Genomic DNA, 23,826 nt, shown 5'->3' with positions numbered 1-23,826 from the left:
TCTGGAGATGTGCTCAGTGTGCAGCTGCTGCTGGCTGCTGGGATGGGGAAAGGACAGGGAAAGGACCCTCACACCGCGGCATACGGCTTCCCCATCCCGTCTGCCGGGTCTCTGCATTGCCCCAGGGCCAGCCAGCATCGTGTAGGACCTGCAGGAAGCCAGGCTGGCTCCAGCGGGCTGGGGGAAATGGGCAGGAGCAAACGGCAGTCCCGGGTTCCTCCTGCTCTGTATTAATCAGTGCGTTTCTGAATCACAGACATGGCTTTGTCTGTGGGATATCAACTCTGAGATTCAGAAATTAATTCAGCTTGGGAGCTTTGGATGACTCAGACTGCTATGAAAACACCCCAGGGCAGAAATGAGATGTAAAGAAAATTCAGCCTGGGGGTATCTCTCAATGGACTTCAACAGAAGATAAATTTAATTTGAAGAACTGAAGCATATTTTATTTACTCTTTCTAACTAACATTTTAAATTGAAATATTCAAATAGACATTTAAGAGGCTCTTAATGGGTTGTATTTATTGAAAGAGAGTTTTGATTTAAAGTCCTTAGCCTTGGAGTCCCAGGCATATTTTTCCCCCCAAGTGAATTATGTGTTGAATTTCTCTATTTCATTAATGTATGAAAATCTGAATTCACCAAATAAACAGACAAGATGACACAGCACTGATGTTAGGTTGCTCACAACCTATCCCATGATGCTGCAGGAATTCAATGGAAAAGCAGTATGCAGTAGTCATATGTGCTTTTAGGATTTTGCACAGACAGAGCTCCTTCTCCTGCATCACTGGGCTCCCAGTGATGGGTCTAAGTGATAACAGCCCTTATGGTTCACTTAACTCTGCTGCCAAATCTCTGCCCATGAGAAAAAATACATATCTTTTTGTAGCTGGAAAAATATTGAGGCAAAGGATTTCAAACATCAAGCCATGTCGACTCCTGCCTTAGCTCTCTCAGTGCAGCAGTGCTTCATTGCAATCAATAAATGTTTCATCATCATTTCTGGTGCAGGGCACAGAGGCTGTAAGGAGCCCAGGCTCAGTTCTTGGCTACATTGTCTGCTCTCTGTGTGCTTTAAGCATCATTTCAGGTCAATACAGCAGGACTTCAGTGCCCTGTTGTTTTTACAACGGGCAGGCTGTGTGCTGGGGACTCCCAAGGAAGAATCATGGAATCAGAGTAGTTTGGGCTGGAAGGGGTCTTTAAAGTTCATCTTGTCCAGCCCCCTGCAACGAGCAGGGACACCTTCAACTAGATCAGGTTGCTCAGAGCTCCATCCTACCTTGAATGTTTCCTGGGATGGGGCATCTACCATCCACTGGGCAAACTGTGCCCTTGTTTCTCACCACTCTCACAGTAAAAACTTTCCTCCTCATAGCTAGTCTGAATCTACCCTCTTTCAGTTTAAAACCATTGCCCCTTGTCCTATTGCATCTACTAAAAAGTTTGTCCTCATCTTCCAGTACCCCTTAGGTACTGGAAGGTGCTATAAGATCTCTCCAGAACCTTCTTTTCTACAGGCTAAGCAACCCCAACTCTGTCAGCCTGTCTTCCTAGGAGAGGTGCTCCAGCCCCCTGATTATCTTTGTGGCCCCTTCTGGTCTTGCTCCAGAAGGTCAATGTTCCTCCTGTGCTGGAAACCCCAGAGCTGCACACAGTGCTGCAGCTGGATCTCACAAGAGCAGAGTAGAGGGGCAGAATCCCTGGACCTGCTGGCCATGCTGCTTTGGATGCAGCCCAGGATATGGTTGCCTTTCTGAAGTGGGGTGGGGTGTTAAGGGCAGCTCAGGGTGCTCCATCCCCTTCGCACAGGGGATGGACGGACAGCAGACTGTGGCAATGGAAAGGAGCAGGCAGTGTTTCGACCATGCCTTCTCCCCCTGGGAAGCCAATGCTGATGACCAGGAGCTGGAGGGAAGCCAGATGGCTGTACACTATTAGAGAAATCCCAACAGCAAAATCTGGGGAATGATCTGGGAAAATTTCTTCCAAAAGAAAAGCTTTGTGCTGGAAGACACATCTGGATCCCATTTGCTGTCTGTCATCTGTGGACATGCATCAGGCTGTTTGAAAGCTCCCGTGACCAGGAGAGACAGGAGCTGGATCTGGCTGTGTTTTCATAGACTAAAGTCTGGGATGTAACCAGAAGCTGAAATTTACTTGTTGGAAGAAGTTCAGAGTGTGTATCCCGCAGAGGGAGCTGCACTGGCCTTCAGGAGAAACTCAGCAGGAGGTGAGGGACAGTTTGGCCATGTCTGCCCCCAGTATGGCACTGCTGCAGCAGAAGGCGGGTAGTTTTAAGGCTTTGTAGTTAAAATAATGCAGGTTTTATATCAGGTTTGATTTTCTTGCTTTACTGGTTGTTGTGCCTGTTCCTCCCTTACACCCCCCAGCCAGCCTAAGCCAAAGCCATCCACAGAAAATGCTCAGATAGTGTCCTGGATGGTGTGGTTCCTCCCACAGAAACGATGTTCAGTATCCCAGGGGCAACATGGGTCCCAGGACGCTGGCTTGAGAAAAGCCAGATAATGCAACGCAACCCTGGAGAATTTGCTGCTCTGAGTAGTAAGAAAGAGACAACATCATTTACCAGGTTGAAGAAACCTGCTAATATTCAAAGCTCTTCTAGGAAATGAATTGGCTATCGCTGATGCCTTTTGTGAGTCTCACTATATCCGCCCACGACATTGTCAGACCCAATAGCCAAAGTTTTTGCCCTTTCTGGACTTTATTTTCTATACTCTCTTACAAACTAGAGCAAGTATAGTGCTTTACATGTATTCTTTGCTTTGCAAGCTTTATGATATGGACTGGATATCTTCATTTCTGTATGAAGCAATACAAAACATCTCTGTGGCTGCTGACGTGTCATGAGTATGGTCTCTGGCAAATGGTTTCATTTTTGAGGGGGCTTCTGCATATGTATAGCACCTAGCAAAATGCAGGTCCTAACTCACAGCTACAACTTCTCTGTGTAAGGGACTAACCCATCATAAATAAATGCTAACTTTCTTTAACCAAAGCTCTAAGCTACAGAAAAAACAAGTTTAACTGACCCTTCACCATTATCCCATGTGTTTATCTCCTTGCACTCACCTGGGACAATGAAATGAAAAAGTCAGATTCACTTTGTGCTCAGTTACACAACTTGAGCTTTGAGTTTTATTCTGTGGGTTTCCAGCAAGCCCTGAGCTCAGCTGGGCAAGGTCCTGCCTGCTCTGCAAGGCGGCTCCTGCTTCCTAACAAGCTTTGATCTCAAGACAAGACAAAGAGCCAGGTTTTTAAAATGCACTACAAAATTACCTCTGGGGGTATCCAACTCCAGCACGAAAGCATTTCATCTGGATTTCCAACATGGCAGGGGGATGGATATGTTTTGAATATGACATGAATAATTCAGTTTTCATGAATTTGCCTGACTTTACAAGGACTTGTGCTGATTTCAGCCTGATAAGCTGCCTTCATTTCTAACCACTACTACTTTAAGCAAAAAATAGCCATGGCCCTTGGGAGAATCCCATGTCCCAGGGCAGGAGGGGTTGCTGCAGCCCAAGAGGAGAGTCCCTGGTGCTGTTCACAGAGCGGCTCTGGTGGGTGCTGGTCACAGGTCACAGGACAGGCGGACACAGGGACCAGGGGGCTACTACTGCAGAGGGCAGGACTCACTCCCTTTCTACATTTCACTTCCAGCCACAGGACTGCCTTCTCCCTTGCTGCACAGCTGGCATCTGTCTGACCACGACCAAAGCTAATTGATTTCATTCCCCTGCCCCAGAATGGACTTTTCTGTGATGTCAGTGGATGAAGCTGGAGGGTGGTACCACAGGGTGACTCTGGGTGGGCAGAGGCTGCATGCAGCTGCCCATGGCAGCACAGTGAAACAACTCCCTGGTTACAACAGATGCCTTCCTCGGCCTCAGCTGCACACCTGAGGGCAGCTCAGCTGTTCGTCCTGCCCTGTCACAGGAGAGGGAGAGGCTGATGCTGCCAAGCTCTTCATCACCCGCCTGCCACGGACGCCTGCCAGCACCTCTGTTTGCTGCCATGTCACTTCCTTGGCCCTCTGTTCCCAGGACCCTCTTACCTGTCTTGAGGAGACCAGACCAGGGGACTTGCTGGGCTTAGGGGAGACCTCATTGCTCTCTGCAGTTACCTGAGAGAAGTTGTAGTGAGGTGGGGGAGAATACTGGACTGTTGCTCTGCTTTGTTAATGAAACAGATACACTGTAGTAAAAATAGATGGTGAACTAAGGAATAACCCCAGAATGTACAAACAGAAGGGAAAGGAATCACTGCTAAGAAATTTTATTCTGGCATTTCAGAACTTCTGGGCACATGTCTTTGCTGTTTAGGTGTCGTCCATGTCTATATTTTGTGTAGGTAATTCAGACACACAAGCCAAGACTTGCACATGCAGGAATTCTTTCTCAATCTACTTTCCCTGTTCTCAGCTCCCCCTTTGCCTGTCATCTCACTGCATGGAAACCAGGGCATAGTCCATGAAATTAAACAGTAAGAACTAATGACCAACCTTTAGAAGGAGAAGATGATCATTTATCTGCTGGACACTCAAGCCATAGGGTTCACTGTCTGAGGACAAATCTGACATGGTAGCTTGATTCTAAAAACAGATGGGCTATTTCACTACCCATTAGTCTCACTGATAGTTCTAAATCTAAGACCACCCATTTATTGTATGACCCTGGGTTTGCATCCTTTTTTAGCAAAAATTACTCCTTCAAGAGGAATGAGTCACATACACAAAGGCCCTGATGGAATCCAACTAACTAGTCAATAAATGGTAAAGTGCAAGATATAGATCTCTCTTCACTGCTGGACTGAGTCATCCTGATGCTAGATTTATCAGAGTTTCTAATAGGAGCATCAACTGTATAAAATAAGGGTTTGCCATTGCCTTCAACTGAGCCAGCTGAAGCTCTCAGATGTGACAGACTGGCTGAAAGGAGCCGGGGTTACAAATAGTGGCCTATGCTGGGAGGGGTACAGTCAGCAGACTGAGGGATGTTAGTGTGTCTCTGTAAACCTGACACCTGTGAGGACACACTTGGAATGTTGCATCCAGTTTTTGGATCCCTCCCCAGTTCAAAAGGAAAGTGGAGAAACTAGGGAGGGTCCAGCAGAGAGCTCCATGAAGAAGCTTGTTGAGTTGGGCTTGCTTAGTCTGGCAAAAAGAAGGAGAAGAAGCAACGCAACAGCAACCATGAAGCCGCAGCAGCTCCATGAAGAAGACCTACAAAAAGGATGGAGCCAACCTCTTTGGCAGTGGCAGATGATAGAGGGAAGGGCAACAGTCACAAACTGCAGCTTGAAATGTTCAGATTGAGCTTCAGGAAAATTTGTTTATCAGGAGAGCAGTGCAGAGAGATGGCAGGCTCTCTATCCTCAGTGCTGTCCAAAACATGAGGAGACAGTCACAGGTGACCTAATCTAGCATGATAATAGTCCTGCTCCAAGGAGGGAGGCCTTGCTTACTCCCTATGTCCCAAGAAAGAGCAGGAGAGACTGAACACTAAACCCTCTGCACTGGCTGAGAACTGATCAGACAAATCCAGCCAATCTAAGTGGGTGAACTGTTTCTGCAACAGAGGAAGATTAAAGCCATTATGAATTCAGTCCTGTCCCACCCAAAGGGAGAATTCTCCTCAACCACAAATTATGGGACTTGAACTTGGGCATAGGAGCAAGGCTTACCAGAAAACCACCAAAGAATGACTTTCTCACGCACTGAACCATCTTTGACTGTCCCCAGGTGTAGCCCATCTCTGATGCTTCTGAGGAGGTCAGAAAAGGTCCAGAATACATTCAGCTCTGTGCTTCAAGGTAAAACTCCTGACTGGTTGTTTGCAAGTTGCCAGCTGGAGGATGGGATTCAATTATACTCAGGATCTTGAGGTGAAGTATCAATCTTATGATTATCTTGAGGGCAATGCTGATAGTCCAGCTTTCCTCTGAGCCCACGAAGAAAGGGGTTAAGTACTGGACACAGGGATCTGGAGCTTTGGAGACAGACAGAACCAACAGGATCTTACAGTACTACCCGTACAAGCGGCAGATGCAGAGCTCTCTCCGCCATCACGTTGTCACTGTGCTGCAGTAATGAATGGTAAGGACATGCTGCCTCTTCCTGACACTTCTATTGTAAATGTCTGATGGAGGAAAAAGAGACTCTGATTTGCATATGCTGGGGTTGAATAGATAAGCAATCATCTTGAAAAATGAGTCTACGCACATATAAGCGCCCACACACATAGTTAAACCTTCTGACCAAGGAGAGATAAGCCTGATGCTGATTGTTTATGATCATGCAGTAAAATTTCTACAGAATTGTTTTTCTTGGATGAAAAACAGAAACAGCCACATTAACTCACTTCATTGTAATGCCCATTTTATTGTAATTATCTTGCAATTCTCTGAGCTTTCAGCATCTTGTTTTGGTATTATAAGCACCTGTGCTTGCAAATCCTAGGCAACACAAATAAAAAGAATACCTTGTTACAGTAATATCTATGGAAAATGAGATTGGTGCAATATATGATACTTGCAGCTTTCCAGCTTCCTAAGTCCATACACCAATAACATATAAAGGCTATTTATCTAAAGGGCTAAGTCTTTTTGTGTTCTTTATCAGTGTTCATATGTCACAGGTGCACAGGGAGAAAGGATGGGCTACGTGGTAATATGCTTGACTGGACCTTGGGGAAACAGTCATATTTTCCACACATTTCCTGTATGACTGAGCAATCCACTTAATCCTTCCATCTTCCCATCATCTATAGTGTACTACACCCATAATATCAAACAATGAGAATAACTCCTGTTCCACAGGAATTGCATGCAGGCAATGCCAACTCTGACTGTACTTGGAACACAAGGATAGGTGGCTAAAGCCCCAACTAAGTGCATGTCTAACCCTTAAATAAGCTTTTAAAATCTCACTTTTTAGATACGCACTGTAGGTGGAATCGTAGAATGTTTTGGGTTGGAAGGGACCACTTGTTACTAGTCTCCAGTTCAGAAGAGCACAACCCTGTGTGGCAGGGTCCATAAAACAGGTGAAGGAAACAGAGGTGGTTTCCAAAAAATTATAATCAGAGAAATAATATTATCCTAATTTTTAGATAAGTGGCTGACATGCAGTTCCATTAAGAAGCTTGCCTGACATCATATGAAGGTCCTGGGGTAGTGGTGGAAAGGTAACCTAGACCTTCTGAGCTCATCAGTGCTTTTAAGTACATACTGTCCTTTAAGAGAGGCATCCCAAGAATTTTGCACTGTCATAGGATTCAGGAGGGAATACTGTTCCTTCATTGGCCTTTGTTGACGATGCCAGTAAAAATCAGAAGGAAATCCTCCTAAACACTGTTTAAACTGAAGATTTGCATGAGTGGCAACTGGCCTATCCCATTATCATACCTAACACCTGGAAAAACAGACTGTTGTTGCATCCCTGTAGCTGCTGGTATCACCACTCAGAGGAACAGAAGGGGTGACATTGCAGAATGAGATTGTAATCAGATACACAGCTCTGAGATGGGCCTGGGAAGAGGCCTGAAGGATCAAGTGGCCCTGTTCCAGGATCACAGCAGCAGTTAGGTACACATCGGTAGAAGAATGCTGACAGAAAGTTGACCTCAATAACTTTCAGTACTTTATGATATAACTAGGCATTTTAGGGACTAACTTCTAGACCCTTTTAGTCTATGACAGGACAGATCTTATCCTGAAACAATCTGGACAAATTGGAAGAAAACAGAATGTAATATCTCTCTTTCCCCTAGAACAGGAGAAAAACGGTTGAGCCTCAGGGTAATGGGAAACAACAGAGGCTTCAGTGTGTCAGGTGTGGGTGAGAGCACAGCCCATGACTTTTGTGCCGTGCCTTTAGAATCAAAGAATTTTGTGGAAGTGGTTGTGGTGGAAAATATAACAGAACTGAGATCTCACCACCTTTATGCACGCTGCTCCAAGGTTGCACTGCCCTCATGGTGAAGAAATTTTCCTTAAGTCCAGCCTGAACAACTCAAGCCACAACTTGTGGCTGTTGCCCTTAGTTGCCACTACCAAGAAGAGCCTGACCCTGGGGCCTTCACAACTCCAGCTTGAACAGCAAAGCCCAACACTGCATGCATGATTTCAGGTATTGAGTCCAGAGGGACAGAGTATTTGCTTGATTTGCTGGCCACACTTCTCCTAATGTATGTGGTTTCTTTAATTCCCAATAAGAGTGCCTTGCTGGCACATGTGCTCTAGGGGGTTTTCTGTTTGTCTGTTGTTTACTTTGTTACAAGGTAAGTTATTTGTCTTCAGGGGAATTACAGGAAGAATATTGGGTGACTGTTGGTACTTGAGTGATGTCGCTTGTGTCCTCACCATGAGTGGATGGATCCCATATGACAAGTGCATTCTCAACCGAGTAAACTGACAGAACTTTAAAGTACTTTTTGTCTCACATTAGAGGTTTTTCTACAGGAGATGTAGGATGATTTGGGACAGAAAAAGGACTGTTGTGACTGTGCACCTAGGACTGGAAGAAGCAAGGTCTTCCCAGAGCAAATACCTGAGTGAAAAAGGGTTTTTTTTTGTTTTGACCATGGTGAGCCCATGCATTATTGATTTGAGAAACTATGTGGTCACAGTGAGCAGAACTAGGTGGAAACAATTAAAGGTATTGCCAGGAATGGCTTAGGGTCCCAGCCTGCTATAAGAATAATATTTCATTGTCTGCCTTTTGTTGCCTTTTAGCTTGAAATATAAGATCTGAGATTTTGATGAACAGGCCCTCTTGGGATGGAAAATATATGAAAAGGAGAAAAACATCTCCCCAGAATTTTGAGGAAACCTGAGGAGTCAGCTCTAGTCCATCTCACCTGGACACTTTAGTGTCACATTCATTCTACTCATTCGTCTTTACAGAAGAATATTTTCTGAGTCTTGAAAACCAAGGTGCCGGCATAAAACATGAGGTGAAGGCAACATCCTCCATGCAACCGGAGGATGTTATCTCAGTCTGTATCCTTAGTGGTCGGGGCAACTTCCAGGAACAACTGGAGGTGTAAGGTGACAGTCTGTAAAAAGCGAGGGTGGCACTTGAAGCGAACCAGTGGGAAATAAAGAATGATGCCACTAAAAATGAAGGCAATGATGTAGAGGATCTCGATTTGGGGTTGATCAATGATGGGAGCTAACACCAGGTACACAGCTGCCATCAGCACAATTATGGGAATGATAATTGGTACCTGTGAAAGCAAAACGATCAGTGTAAAGACTCATGTAATTCAGAGGCAATCTCTGTAAGCCTAGTCAGAAATCATTTAAACTTGAATTTGAAACCACCCTCCCTCAAAGTCTAATAAAAATTACTGCTTTCAAACCAAGGAAATCTTTCCTCTAAATGTAAACTGTCAACAGATGAACAGATTCTGCAGGACATCAGCCATACACTGTCAGTTGACATCAGCCATACATTGTTAGTTGACCTGAAACCTTCAGACATCAGCTGCTCCTAGTTAAGAAAAGAGTCAGGTCATCAAGCCAAAGGCTGAGCAGGCTGACATCCTTGATGGATTGGCTGGGAGAACTGTGGGAATTCTATACAGTGTATGAAACACTACTGCAGAAACAGAACTTCTTAAAGCCCATTCAGACAACCTGGGTGAACATCCTTATCCAGCATCCTAATTTCAGGATAGAGCAGCAGAAGCCAGTGACTGGAAGGCCTAACAGAGCGCTGCTGCTCTTTGTGCTAAACCCTGAAGGACACTCAATATTGCTTTGCACAGCCTGTCCTCTAGTTCCTGGAGGAACCTCATAGTAACCAGGATGTTCGTTCAACTCAGGGAAAAGTCAGTGTCTTTCATTCATGGTCTCATGGATCCTATGTTCCTGGGATCTTTTCTGTAAAGATACTTCCCTCAGTCACTGAGGAAGCACTGCAGCTCAGCCCTCTCATGGCATCAGAGGGCAAAACACGTAACTCCTGATCTCCTTCCTCTGTTTTGTGGGGAACAAACCGGCCCCCTGGCCATCTCAAAGGACTTGGAGCATTCTAGCTGAGTTATTTTTTCTCTGCAAGACTCTTACACCTGGACTACCCTCTGAGGAGTGTGATCAGAGTCTGAGAGCATAAGCAGGTGGTTGCATTGTTGTCAAAATCATCCTTCATTTACCTTTTAAATCTTTTAGAAAAAAAGAGGATATGGTAGACATATTTTCCATAGTGAGGGGGCAGTGCATTATTAACTTATCAAAACTGAGAATTCAGCTTTGACTTATGCCTGTATATCCACACCATCTCACCCCTCTTGGTGACTTTGCTGAGACAGAACTTGAAAATAAAAAAAAAAAAGGACAACCACGTTAAATCTGTAAGCAACCAGTGCTCACTCTTTTCTCATAATGTTTTCTTAGTTATTTGGGCAATATAGGAAAAGGGGTTGAGGGATTTATGTTATTACTTCACCTTGTAAGATCTTGGCAGTTCTGGTTTCTTGATTTTTAAATACAGGAGCCCAGAAATAGTCATGCCATAGAAAAGCCATGCTATAAAACTGGAATAAAAAGAAAAAATAGACAGCGTTACATCTGGGGTGAGATCATCCAGGAATGTCAGGCCTGCCTTGCAGATCCCAGCTGTTCATACCTCCAGTTAAAAAGGAGAATATTGATATAAATTTAGTAGTTCTTGCATTCATTTCCTTTGCAACATAAACAACGAGAACTTTGGAATTATCTGAATATTACAGATTCATTTCAATATGAGGATGAATCATATCCAGTTAAGTCTATAGTGACAGAAGCATTCATGCATTGCAAAAATGCTGGTTCCCAAGCTCTTTCTTTTCTTTCTTTCCTCCTTCTCTCCCCAGTATTGGTTAGAAAGTAACAGCCCAGGCTTAAAAAAATATTGAAAGAAAATATTCATAAAACAATATAAAACCCAGGAGCACAGAAACGTTACACACACATACCTGAAAAAGTTCACGATACTGGTGAAGTTTCCTGATATTATCATTATTAAAGACATCACAGATGTAAACATGAGTGCAGGGAAGGGTGTGAGGCGTCGCACATGAGCCATAGACAGAATGTCTGGCTGAAAGACAAAGCAAAACCGTGTGTCATCATCTCATGTACTCAGAGGTCCTTACTCATCCCCTCACCCACTGGTGGGAGCTCTGCCCGCAGCCAGAGCCACTTGTAACCAGCAAATAAGCATCATATAAAAGCAATTCAGCTCCAAGGAGTGTAAACACGGAAATGTCCCTCGAGGGTATTTTTATTGTGTCTCACTGATTTCATATGAAATATGCTCAGTTTGGGCAGGCAAAACAAGGTTTTCAAACTACTGATGTGACAGACTAAGGCTGAGTCAAATTAGAACTTTCCTGGCCCCTCATCAGAACCTTGTGCATGGTCCCACTCTTCTGCCCCCTGCCATGTCTCTCTGGGACTTGACTTCTCTTGGGATGACTGGAAAATAAGACAAGGATTACTCCTGAAACATTTATGTAACTAACTTCAAATTAGATCAGGTTTTGTTTCAGAACACTGAGAGGACTAGTAGCCTCTTTATTGTTTGTTTCATTGGAAAGTTTAATGAGAAAGGCTGTTTTCTTTTCTTTTTTATATTTAATTTTTAATTCCCAACTAAAATATCATGCAACAACTTCTGCTAGAGCTGAGTGCCTGAGAAATGGCATAAGCATTCAGCTCGTAGCCTGGTATGGTCAAATGTGAACTGCTTAGCACAGAGCTTGCCATGATACAGCAGGCACTGTCCTCAGTGAGAGAAGCTGTAGAACCAGCAACCACCGAAACCAGTAACCACTGAAACCAGTAATCACCAGTCCAGTCATCTCCAGCAACCTGGTCATTCATATACATAAAAGATTCCCTGCTATGAACCAGGAGTGGAGCTGGTGTGGAATCACAGACCTATGGAATGGTTTGGGTTGGAAGAGACCTTAAAGGCCATCTAATTCCAATCCCCCTGCCATGGGCAGAGACACTTTCCACTTCACCAGGTAGCTCAGAGCCCCATCCAACCTGGCCTTGAGCACTTCGAGGGATGGGGCATCCAAGCATCTCTGGGCAACCTATTCCAAGGCCTTTGCACCTGAGAGCAGAAATGCCAGATGATGTGGGTAGGAAGGACCAAAAAACCAGAGAGGTCCTGGAGGAACACAATATGCCTGCTCAAAACAGAGGAGGACAAATGCAACTCAGTCTTTTTTCCCCTCTTTTTGGAGAAGTGTGTTGGTAGCTGTAGGTGGTGTACCTGTGAGTGAGGGGGTCCATATCAGCAGCTGGAATGGGGCAGCAACCTCAGGGGCTTGTATGCCCAGGTACCAGCAGCTGGGAGACTGGCATGCAAGGGCAGCTACTGGACAGACTGAATGTCTGAGCCCAACTGCTGGAGGGATCATATTGTATATATGTTTCTATATATATTTCCCCTAAACAGTCAGAGAGGGGAACAAGATGGGGCTCTCGGTGCTGTTAGTGTTTGTGTGAGTGCTGTGTGTCTGTACGTGTGCCCTGCTGTCTAGGTCTGTGTATATACAGCTAAAATGTGTGTATGTGTGTACATATATACGTTTTATACCTGTGTTTGTGTGTGTTTGCCTACTGGGAATACATGCTGAAATTACTGGCTGGACCAGTAATTTCCTCCAGGGAGGAGGGAGCCACAGCAGCCTCATCTCTGCTGGGCTACCAGATTTGGCCCCACCTAACAAAACCAATGATAAACCCCAGATAGGGGAGATGTAAGGCTTGGTGTCACCTCTTAATTGCAATGAAGCTTGAAGAGCAGATATCCTGTGTTGCATCGGAGCTGGCCTACCCACGAGAAGGCTGAAACACCCCTGAGACCAGCCTATGTAGTCAGTATAGCATGCAAAGGCAGCTGGGCTTCCTTCCCAGTGCAAGCAAGGGTGCCTTGCAACACACAAGCACGGCCAGGTTCCCTCTCCTCACAAGTACATTGGCTAAGTCACCCCCAGCCTGTGCCCCGTCCTCCAACGCAGCAGTATTTCAGTGTTTCATTTTAAAGCTGTTCTTAAAATTCAGGCTAGATGTGAATATGCGTCTTTTTTAAAGCACTTGACTGGAGCAGAAAGCCCAGAGACAACATATACATTATATTTGAAAAAGATGGGGGTTAAAGCCTTTGAGCAAGGAACCCCTGAAGAGCTATCACTGACAGCTGAACATACAGTGTTTTCCACTCTCTTTCAGTGTCACAAGAAGGTAAAATTGCTCAAAACAAGGCAGACCCCTTTATTTTGTGCTCACCATGTGGCCTTCCCTCGCAGCAATGTAGCACACGCGGCCTCCGCTGAAGAACGTGCCGTTCGACGAACCAAACGTGGACAGTGCCACCGACAGGGAGATGAGCCATGCCCAGCTGCCCAGGACTTTGTCTCTGAGGTGGGAAAGAGTTTGCAACATAAGATACACTTTGTAGATGTATCAAATACTCACTGTAGAACCAGACAGCTTTCTTCCCTCAATTATACTTACTGAATTTTTTTTTTGAAGTCTTTTTAAATGATTTAAAATCTTCTTCCAGTTCTCATAGTATTTAGTTAGTGACTAATAAGTTTGTCTTGTCCAGGAAAGACAGCTTTTCTTCGTGTCTGGTGTGTATATATCTACATCTGTCCACAGTGCAATGGTGTACAAAGCTGTCATAAGAGGAACCCCCCCATTTTTATGTACTGATGCTGTGGCAAAAAGCCTGGAGATATTGCTATCACAGCCAACAATATTAGCTTGGAAATCACAGGAAAACTGTTCCCATCACACCAGAAGAAATATTCTGCATTATAACCTCTTCCCCAATATGCATAAGAATTTAATCCTTTAATCCTATATGTACCTATTTCTGCTACTCTGTGAATCAGACTTAAGCCAAAGCAATGTTTTGAATTCCAGAAGTTTGTTTCTACAACATGTTCAGACATTTGTGGTTTGCTCTCTCCGTAACAGAAGAAGTAGCAGGGGTACAGAGTTCAAGGTAAACATATGGAAGATACGATAATCCTCTCACCTGAAAGTGAAGATTGTCATCTGGAATGAAGCAGCATGAAGAGTATTAATTGAGTAATAAATGTTGGTGTTTGGGGTAATTATCACATACATGTATATACACATACACAAACAAACTCACTGTTCATCTAACTGGCAAAAATCCAAAACTCAAAAGCTTTTTAGAGCACTTTATATTTCCATTGAACTGTATGTCTTTTGAGCCATCGGTACTCTTTTTTAGTATCAACTCTCCCAGATGTTGAAAAAATCAAGATCTCAGCTTTCCAAAATCATAGCAGGAGCTTATCTACCACAATAATTTTAAAAATGTAGCTTAGAAACTTAATATCTGGATTATGCTCCTTCGGGCTTCAAGTTATTAAGCTTGAATACTTAATACTTAATACTTAATACTTGCAACAAACAGAACTAAAATTTTTCCCTTTTTAAATGATGGAATCTGGCCATTTCCTATAATCATGCAATTCCATAACCACAAGATATCAAGGGAAAACAACATACATCACAAAATTAATAATGAAATCTTTAGCAATTGTGTACTTTGCATTTATGAGATTGGTTCTTTACTGTTTTGACCCTGGAAATGAAGTACAGGGGCTACTGCAAGCAGCTTCTTACAAGCAAACTGAGACCTGTAGTTACTGTTAAATCACTGTCATCAAAGAAATGCTGCAGAGTTTCCTGAGCCCCTCCTGCGGCTGCACCTCTCACCACAGAACAATGTTTCTCTCTGGTAGTTTTCTTCTTATATGGGGAATAAATGCATTTAAATGTGACAAGTCTGGCTTATTTATACTCCTCCCATGCTTTGTTAATGGCCTGAATGGCTGCATCTCTTGCTTGAGCCATGGCCATTAGCCTCTCCTCAGCATCTGGCTACCTACCTGTCCTCCAGGCTTTTGAGTTCCCCCCTTTCTGGTTGCTAGTTCAATATTTCTTCCTGAATTGTGCTCTTGGGTGAAAAGGTTAATCAGGCAGGAAAAGGAGATGCGTTAAAAAGGAGGAAGCTCACAAATAACTTGTTAATCAGGAATGATGGGAAAGGAAGTGCAGCGAAAGTTCATGACACTGCAGCTTAGTGAGGCTTTGCAACATGCTCAAACAAAGCACTAGATCTTTAAAAGCTCCTATTTGTAATGACATGAAAGGCTATTAGAGAACACATCCAGCAAGAGCCCAGTCAGATCTTCAAGCTGGAAATCTTGTGAAATGCATGCAGAAGCAAAGCTGATGCTGCTGACTTTTTAGGAAGAGGATGAGCAGCAACATAATCTGTGGATATACCATGTCATCACTTCTGCCAGACAACTCATTTAGGCCTATCAGAAATTCTGTGTCTTTGGAAATATTTAGACTGAGGCTGGATGTTCTGGTGAAAGATCATTGATGATGCCTACATCTCTCATGATGGTCCCTTCCTTCTCTTCCTAAATTCCTTGTCTTGCATGCAGACTGTACGATATCACCAAACACTTCAGGTTGATGGAAGATACAAACAGTTTCTGTGCAGCTCTGGCAGAGCACAAGCCCATTAAAGTTACAGTTACCAAAGATTACCCAACCCATGTATAACACTTCCCAAAGGTGCTGTAGAGATCTGTGTCATTTGCTATTTCCCCACATATGGAAAAACTGAACCAAAAGACTCTGCTCTGTTTTAATTTCCAGGTGCCAAGTGGACAGGATTCACCCAGCTGGCTTCTATCTCACTCCCAACCCACTGCCTCTGCATTAATGGGGCAGCACATTGCCCTCTCCATTTCTATGGAGATACCTAAAATGTGGAGCATCTACCAGTCCCCAGGTCTGGATATGTGCCATCACTGCATTCTCAGTGTCTGTGGGGAGATCCTCCTGGTATGCCCTTCAGCTCTTCTTTATGGACACTTTCCACAGGATGAAACATAACCTGGATGGGAGCCACAGGTTTCCCGTGTGAATAAATGGCAATGAGGAGTAAGGGGTGTGCCATCTTGGCAGCCTTGATGTACCTTGGAGACCATGGCCAGATGGGGCTGGTCAGCCTCGGCCTTCGGTGGGGGAAGGCCATACACTGCTCTGTAGTTGACAGAGCTGGGACACGCAGCCTGCTTCATAGAATCATAAAATCATAAACTCATAGAATGGTTTGGGTTGGAAAGGACCTAACAGATCATCCAGTTCCTACCCCCCTGCCATGGGCAGGGACACCTCCTGCTAGACCAGGTTGCACAAAGCCCCATCCAAACTGGCCTTGAACACATTCAGGGATGGGGCATCTACATCGTCTTTGGGCAACCTGTTCCAGTGTCTCACCACCCTCACAGTAAAGAATATCTTCCTTATAGCCAATCTAAATCAACCCTCTGTCAGCTTAAAGCCATTCTTCTTGTCCTATCACTACAGACCCTTGTGAAAAGTCACTCTCTAGCTCTCTTGTAGCCCCTGTAGGTACTGGAAGGTGCTTTAAAGTCTCACCAGTGTCTTGTCTTCTCCAGGCTGAACAACCCCAGCTCTCAGCCTGTCTTCAAAGGAGAGGTGCTCCAGCCCTCTCATCATCTTTCCTCTTCATTGTCTTCCCTATAAGCCTGGCCTGACTGATGTTCCTGGCCTGACCATTGAAGTGCTACCATTTCTTTGGGGAATAGACCTAAATCTCCTGAAACTCAGGAGAGAATCAATATTTCACTGGGCTGCATTGGCTGTGTTGCCACATGCAGAGCTCACCCCCAAGTGACGGCCACAGCTCCTGAAGACAGCAGTTCAGAGGGAGTCATGGCTGCTAAGTAGCTCACGTTCACCAGCAAATACAGGCACGTAACCAAAGGAATGGCAATCATCACAGCTCTGGGAAGGGTCACCTGGAAAAGGGGTGACAGCAGTGTTAGGTGCAGCACATTTATGCCTGCAATGGGTTTTTTTTGCTTGTTTTGTTTTTGCCACCACCCACGTCTCTCATTCAAATTCCTTCACTCCCTAAGCTTTTCCACAGAACAAGAGTTAGATCCAGATTCACATGGCAGTTTTTACACCAGCTCCCAAAGATGTCAGGCTGTAAGGTTGTACATTTCCAAAGTTAGTCTAAAAAAACCCACAACCAACCAAACAAAATAAATCAAACAAAAAGAACCCACCAGATCTTATTAAAAAGATTTTGGCTCATAGCTGCCCAAGATGTCTGTTGCATACTTTTTGATTACTTTACTATTGATTAGTGTGTTATGTGTCCTGCATCTTCCCATGAACATCGCACTGCCGTGAACCAAGTTCCAGACTGTGTTGCATCACATTTAACTCCTCTACAGTTTAAATCAAAGCTGGGTTTTGAACTCAAAATCTCAAAAGGGATTTGCTCTAGGAGGGAAATATTTTATTTTTCTTATTAACAGGATCCTATCTTAGAACACCACAGAATCATTTCAAGACTCAATAAAATCAACTAACACTGTCTTATACAATTGAAAATACTGGGAAAAGGCAACTGTATACATCTAAGAACCTGAAATATCAATTTTTGCATTCCCCAACCCCACCATAGGACAAGATAGAGCAATTCCTAATGTTGTTCCCTCCACTCTGCAAGGACCTGAGTATCAGTGCTCACGATCCTATGGGAGACAGTGCAACGTGACCCTGGAATCTTTGCTGCCATTTAGGTTAATATTTAACTGTGTATTTTCATTTAATCTGTAGGATCTTATCTGCTGCACTGGTAGAAAGCAAATTCTCTACACTCTGCACTAACACAGCTCTTTCCAAAATAAGAGTTGTTCACTGCTGTACTGTCTTATCTGTGAAAATAGGCAATATGGCACAGAAAAGGCTGATGTGAGATGTAAGCAAGCTACTTCAGTGCCTACAGCATGGACTGAACACATGCTAAAAAAGTAGATGTTTAAAGCCAAGGATCATTCAAAGAGTTAGATTCTCTCTCCAGTAAGGCTTGGTTTGTTCGAAGCTGCCCCTCCATGCAATGGGGAGAGATAAAGTGGTTTTCTGATGCATACATTATGGATCAAGTCTTTTATGTGGTGTTAAGGATCCTTTATGGATTATAGTAGTGAGTACTTTTCTGAATAAATCTAGATGTCTACAGTCTAAACACTAAGACAAAACTTCATCCCCAAAACATTCAAGTGCTGCCTAATAGTTTTTTTGCAGTCAATGGGGTATTTTAGGGCTTTCAGAGAATCACAAGATGGTTTGGATTGAAAGGGACCTTAAAAATTATCCAGCTCCAACCCCCCATGCCCTCAGCAGGGGCACCTTCAACTACACCAGGTTGCTCAGAGCCCCATCCAACCTGGCCTTGAGCACTTCCAGGAATGGGGCATCCACAACTTCTCTGGGCAACTGGTGCCAGTGCCTCACCATCCTCACTGTAAATCCCCTGATTACCCCTCTTAAAAGATTCACAGATAGAATCAAACATATTAACAGCAGCATTGAGTAAGTAAAGCCCATCTCATTCACTCACCTCAGGCTTCTTCAGTTCTTCAGTTACATAGTTCAGGTTGTTCCACCCATCATAGGACCATAGACCCTGGTAAAATGCCACTCCAACTGCCCCAATACGCGCATTCGTGCCTTGAAAACCATTCTGAAAACTCTGAGTTTGTCCCTTGGCAAGGAGCACCAGTCCACCCACCACGATCACCAACAAAGCCAAGAGTTTGGCAGCTGTAAAAATGTTCATAACAGACGTCGCCAGCCTCACATTGAGACAGTTGATGATAGTTAAAAGCAGGATGCAGGCAGCAGCTGTGCATTTGATGACAACCTGTGGAGAGGAACATCCTGGGTAGAATGGCGCAACAGCGTATTCAGCAAAGCTCAGACAGACAGCTGCCAAACCAGCTGGTCTCACCAGGATGACAGAAGTGTAGGCGAAAAGGAAAGCAGGAAAAGAACCAAAAATCCTCAAAATGTAAATATATTCTCCTCCAGACTCTTTAATTATGGTTCCAAGCTCAGCATACGACAAGGCTCCAAACACGGCCAGGAGACCACATGCTGCCCAGATAAGCAGGCTGCTGGCAGGGTTCCCCATATGATGTAGTACCCACTCAGGGGACATAAATATCCCCGAGCCTATCATTGTGCCTGCAATTAATGACACTCCGCTAATCAGGCCGACCTCTTGCTTCAGTCTTAACTTCTCCTTCCCTTCACTCAGATTTGTGGATGAATGAGGTGGATCTGTTGTCTTCCTTTCCCTCATTGTGGAAATGTGAGGAGACCTTGTTGTTAGGAGAGAATATGAAAAAAGACTAAGGCATTTGAATAAGGACTATTTCAGGCTTTAAGGTTTAGTTAATAATTACAAAAGTCACGCTGAACGCTGTCAAGACATATAAACTTATCTTCTGTATTTCACATTCTTTCATTACCCATCTTATCTTGGTAATTTATTATCGTTCAGATTCTGCCAAGTTTGATTATCTCTGAATCTCACTGCAATCCAGTACTACCTCAGAATCAGTCAGCACCTTACTGGACTGTGTACTTGGTTATCTCTCCTTCAAATTATGCTTCAAATGGCATCTGAAATAAGGGTCAGGTAAGCAAAGTCCCCATGCAAATCTGGGCTTCATTCTTTGTTTAAAAGTCAATGTTCAAGCACCTGCTTCAGCACTCAATCATACTTTCATTCTCCACTATAATGTGATCAAACAAACAAGTCTGCCAGCCAACATACTATGGCTTTGCTCAACCAGAAACATTTCCAGTGTCTCAATCAAAGACACAGAAGTGTTTTGCGAAAAACAGTCCAGAGACTGTTTTTCTGCACAGTAGTAGGGGGCAATTTGGGCTTTCCCAATTTTAGAAAGTGCATGAGGAGAAGAGTGAAAAGGCTGTAATTACATTTTTCCAGGGCCTTTTTGCCATCATACATGAGGTGTGCACACTCTTACCAGACCTCGATCTTCAGAACACTTTGTCACACCTCATCAAATACACATTTCAATGCATACCTGAGAGAAACACAGCACAAGCTTTTGGAGATGCCTCAGACACCTAAATAGATATCTAACACGTAAAATTCCAGACTTCGAGGCGGGTTCTGCTGTAAATCTGACTATTGTTACAGTGCATGAGGGTGCAATTTGTGATCTGTGATATGTATGAAGTATTGAGCAGAAGGGAATTTCCACACGGATTCCTTTGAACTAAACTTTACTGGAGAGTTACTGTCCTCGGTGGTCTCTTGCAAACTTCTGTTGTGATAAGTACCAGAAAACAGGAGTGAGACCTTCCTCTGCCCTTCATGGCAACAACAGTCCTTGAATCTTTAAAACTATCTGTCCTCCTCAAACATTTGAGCTGAAAAAAGCGTGACTATAAACAGAGCAGTATTTTTATTGTTTGTCTAAAAATTCCTTCTAAATCATTTAGACTTCTCTTTCCTTGCCTTTTTTGAAAAAAAATCATCTCACTGGCTTTCCAGTTCTCTGCAAGAAGAGTCCAAGATAACCCTTGGACCCTTAACAAAACTCATGGGTCCACATGAAAAACAGCATACACAGGTCACATCATTTCTCATGCTAAGGCAAATAAAGTTGCTCAAATTTTAGCTCCATGTTGAAGGCCTTTAAGTTCTTTAAAGCATAAAACCCCCTCAAATCTCATTAAAGAATATTTTTTTACAGTATAAATGTTATTAAGGAAATAATGTGATTAAGGAAATAACAAGAAAAGTTTGGTGGTTTTCAAAAAGGATTTTAGAAGCTATTCCTAATGCCATCTCACTTGTATTCACTAAGAATGGATCCCAGCTGATTTTCTCCTCATTTCAAAGTCATTGATAGAAATTCACAGCTGATCAAGCTGTAGCTCTAAAAAAAGCAAAAGATTGTGCTTTATCTCTCAAGTAGGTTTTTCAAGCCTTCTTAGCAAAAGTGTGAGTTCTGAGAATAAACATACACCTTGTACTGCAAGGGTGCAAGTGAATGCATTTCAAGTTAATGGTTTGCAAAGTGGTTGAGAACTTGGAAGGAGGCATGCCAGTAATGCAGAGTATTTTGGTTTACTTCCACTAAGTGACAGTACTCTTCTTGTTGGCTGGTTTAGTTATTTGTAGTGTATTCTTTTTAAAATTGATAATGACAATTAGGCTATGCTGGAATCCTTCAGAAGTCTAAAGGTCTTGTTTTTTTCTGCACTATAGACACTCTAGTTCTATGTACATCCACACATGTATTATGTATACCAATCCTTATTGAAAACAAATGCAAAAAATATGGTTAAATCAATGCTAAAAGAAAACTTAATATGACTACAGATAGTTAAGTACCCTTTGTCCTAGTTAGAACAGCTGGGACCAGTTCATCACTGTATGGTTGTAACCCAAAACTGTGTATTCTATAGCCTTCCATGCCATTTCCCAGAAACTGTTATCAATAGACCATTTACACCATCTGCCCAGAGCAGCCTGACTCCTCAGGCTATAAACTGGGTGTTAAGAGGCCTGAGAGATAGGAGGGTGTTTCTGCCCTCACACCCTGTGTGGAACTCCCCGCCCTGAGGGAAGTATTGGACATTTCTGCCTGAACTGGAGGATATATAATCTTGGAGTCTTGGAACTTTTTTAACCACTCGTGGGATCCAGAGGAAGACTGCAGACCACCGCTCTCAACCAGACCACAGACCACCACTCTCGACTGGACTGCAACTACCACTCTCAACCAGACTGCAACCATCACTCTCGACTGGACTGCAATCACCACTCTTGACCAGACTGCAACAGCACCCTCACCAACAGGTTTTCCCCTGTCCTTTTACTTTGGACTCAGGGGGCCCAAAGAACACCACTGTTCATGCCCCAGGGTGCTGGGTTATACATTTGGGTTTTGTGGGTTAAAACCAATTGTTTGTATAATCGTACTTATTGTATTATTTTATTAAATTGTTATTCTGACTTATAATCTCTCTTTTGAGTTAGTTCCCCTGCTGGTTTACCTCTAAACCAGCACACCCTTCTAGCAAGGTTACAGATGTATTTCCACAACTGTTCTCCTGTTTTAACGAAGGAACTTCTTTTCTGAAGTGTAAATACAAGGTTCTTGGATGGGATTTTTTCAAACCTTTATAGTTCTTACTCCTAGAAATGAATAATTTTTAATCTGATGTTGTAGAAAAAAAATAGAATTTCTTCAAACTTGATCATGTCAAAAAATTTCTGTAAGGCCACTCATATAACCAGAATTAATTAGCTAATATGACAATAGCCCCAATAGTTCCTAAATGGAAATCTATTTCTGATCCTAGGATCATTGCTACTCAGTTCTAACTGCTTCCACCAAAAGTAATAATGAATCTAATTAATCATTATAAGAACTTAAGGCTATTCCTGTGGAAGTTAAGGCAGTCTGATTGCTTTGGATTTTTATTCCCATCGTCTTGGGGTATTTTTGACTGATATTAGCAGCAAGGAGCAGCCATATGATATTTTAGTCAAATGGATTGTCACAATTATAATTTGTCAAAACTTACTACGTAAAAAGGCAACTTACCGCTCCCTTCCAAAAGACATGTGGAAGAAGGAGTGAAAAATACCACTACTGCTTTCTTCTTGAGTGGAGCAGCAGAGCTTTGCTGCTCAAACTGTTATCTAATAAATCCCCTACCTGAACAACTCTCGCTTACCTTTGACACTGCAATGGGTGGTTGCCATCTACTGGTCCTATGCAATAATGCAGCATGGTTCAGTCTGCATTTGGTTTTGATATTTTGCCTTCCTGATTAAAAAGAAACCCCACAATAAGCATTGTTTCCTCAATATTAAGGTAACACAAATAGACTAGAGTTGTGAATTAAAACACTCCTTAATGTCCTTAAGGCTATTTTTATCTCAGCGTAACTACAAGGACTAGAGAAAGATAATTTAAAGTAAAGGCCAATGACAGTGGTAAGAACTAGGCAAAACATGCGGGCAAATATTTTGCAATATTTAATTTAGGTCTCAGGAGTGGTATTTGGAACACAGTTATGGGCTTAGTTTCCCTGTCCCATGCTTGGGGAAGAGTTACAAATCTCAGAACGCGGATAAAAAATAACCCATAATCTGAGGGTGGAGTGGCCAAAACCACTGCCCATAACTTTCTTCAGAGGTAGACACCAATATTATACTTATAAAATTGTGCAGGGAGATTTTCTTTCTTTTTTAATTAAAAAAAAAACAAACCAAACAATAAACACCAAGTTATATGAGGGGTACTAAAGGTTAGAGAACTCATGCAGTACATAAGAAGTGGGTCTGATGGTCTTCTCTACTCGAGAACATGGAAACCCACAAATGCAAGTTGAATACCCTCACCTCCAAAGGCTTTGAACTGCAATTGCAGGCAGATCTTAGTGCCTGTGCTTCTGTAGAGATGCCTAACTGAAAACAGGAAGGAAATAAAGGCTAGGAAAGGGGAGCTCTGAAATATGTCTTGAGCCCAGAAGAAAAATTTGGGCAGAGAGAAAACACACCCCAGATGCACTGTGTGAAGACAAAGGAAAGAGAACTCATCGAGAGGTGTCTGCCTGGGGAAGGGGTGCCCCACATGTTTGACTCTAAGACTCTACATTCCCAGTGCATCCTGGCTCTTCTCACATCTGAGCTTTGAAAGAGCACAGCTTTGGGCCTCCATCCCACTGGAGATGAGCTGGATCCACCAGCTTTATTTATGTTGCACCCAGGGGCCAGCAGGACACGGTAGCCCCCAAAGGCGACAGGGCCCCTGACATGCCATGCAGCAAAGAAGCTCTGGCTGGGATTTTAAA

General features: G+C 43.4%; 1 protein-coding gene across 1 annotated transcript; it reads right to left on the bottom strand.

Moving 5' to 3' along the window:
• Positions 1-8,694: 8,694 nt before the first annotated feature.
• Positions 8,695-19,312, bottom strand: LOC116785158 (b(0,+)-type amino acid transporter 1-like). The gene is made up of 6 exons (XM_032684420.1): positions 18,536-19,312; positions 16,786-16,919; positions 13,321-13,450; positions 10,992-11,116; positions 10,484-10,571; positions 8,695-9,260 (listed from the first exon to the last, which is right to left on the bottom strand). The coding sequence occupies exons 1-6, from the start codon at positions 19,277-19,279 to the stop codon at positions 9,027-9,029; spliced, it is 1,455 nt and encodes a 484-aa protein (XP_032540311.1). The 5' UTR covers positions 19,280-19,312; the 3' UTR covers positions 8,695-9,026.
• Positions 19,313-23,826: the final 4,514 nt, after the last annotated feature.

Source organism: Chiroxiphia lanceolata, chromosome 3 (assembly GCF_009829145.1).
Source record: "Chiroxiphia lanceolata isolate bChiLan1 chromosome 3, bChiLan1.pri, whole genome shotgun sequence".
NCBI lineage: Eukaryota > Metazoa > Chordata > Aves > Passeriformes > Pipridae > Chiroxiphia > Chiroxiphia lanceolata.
The sequence above is the reverse complement of the archived record's forward strand: the minus strand, read 5'-3'. Positions and strand labels throughout refer to the sequence as shown.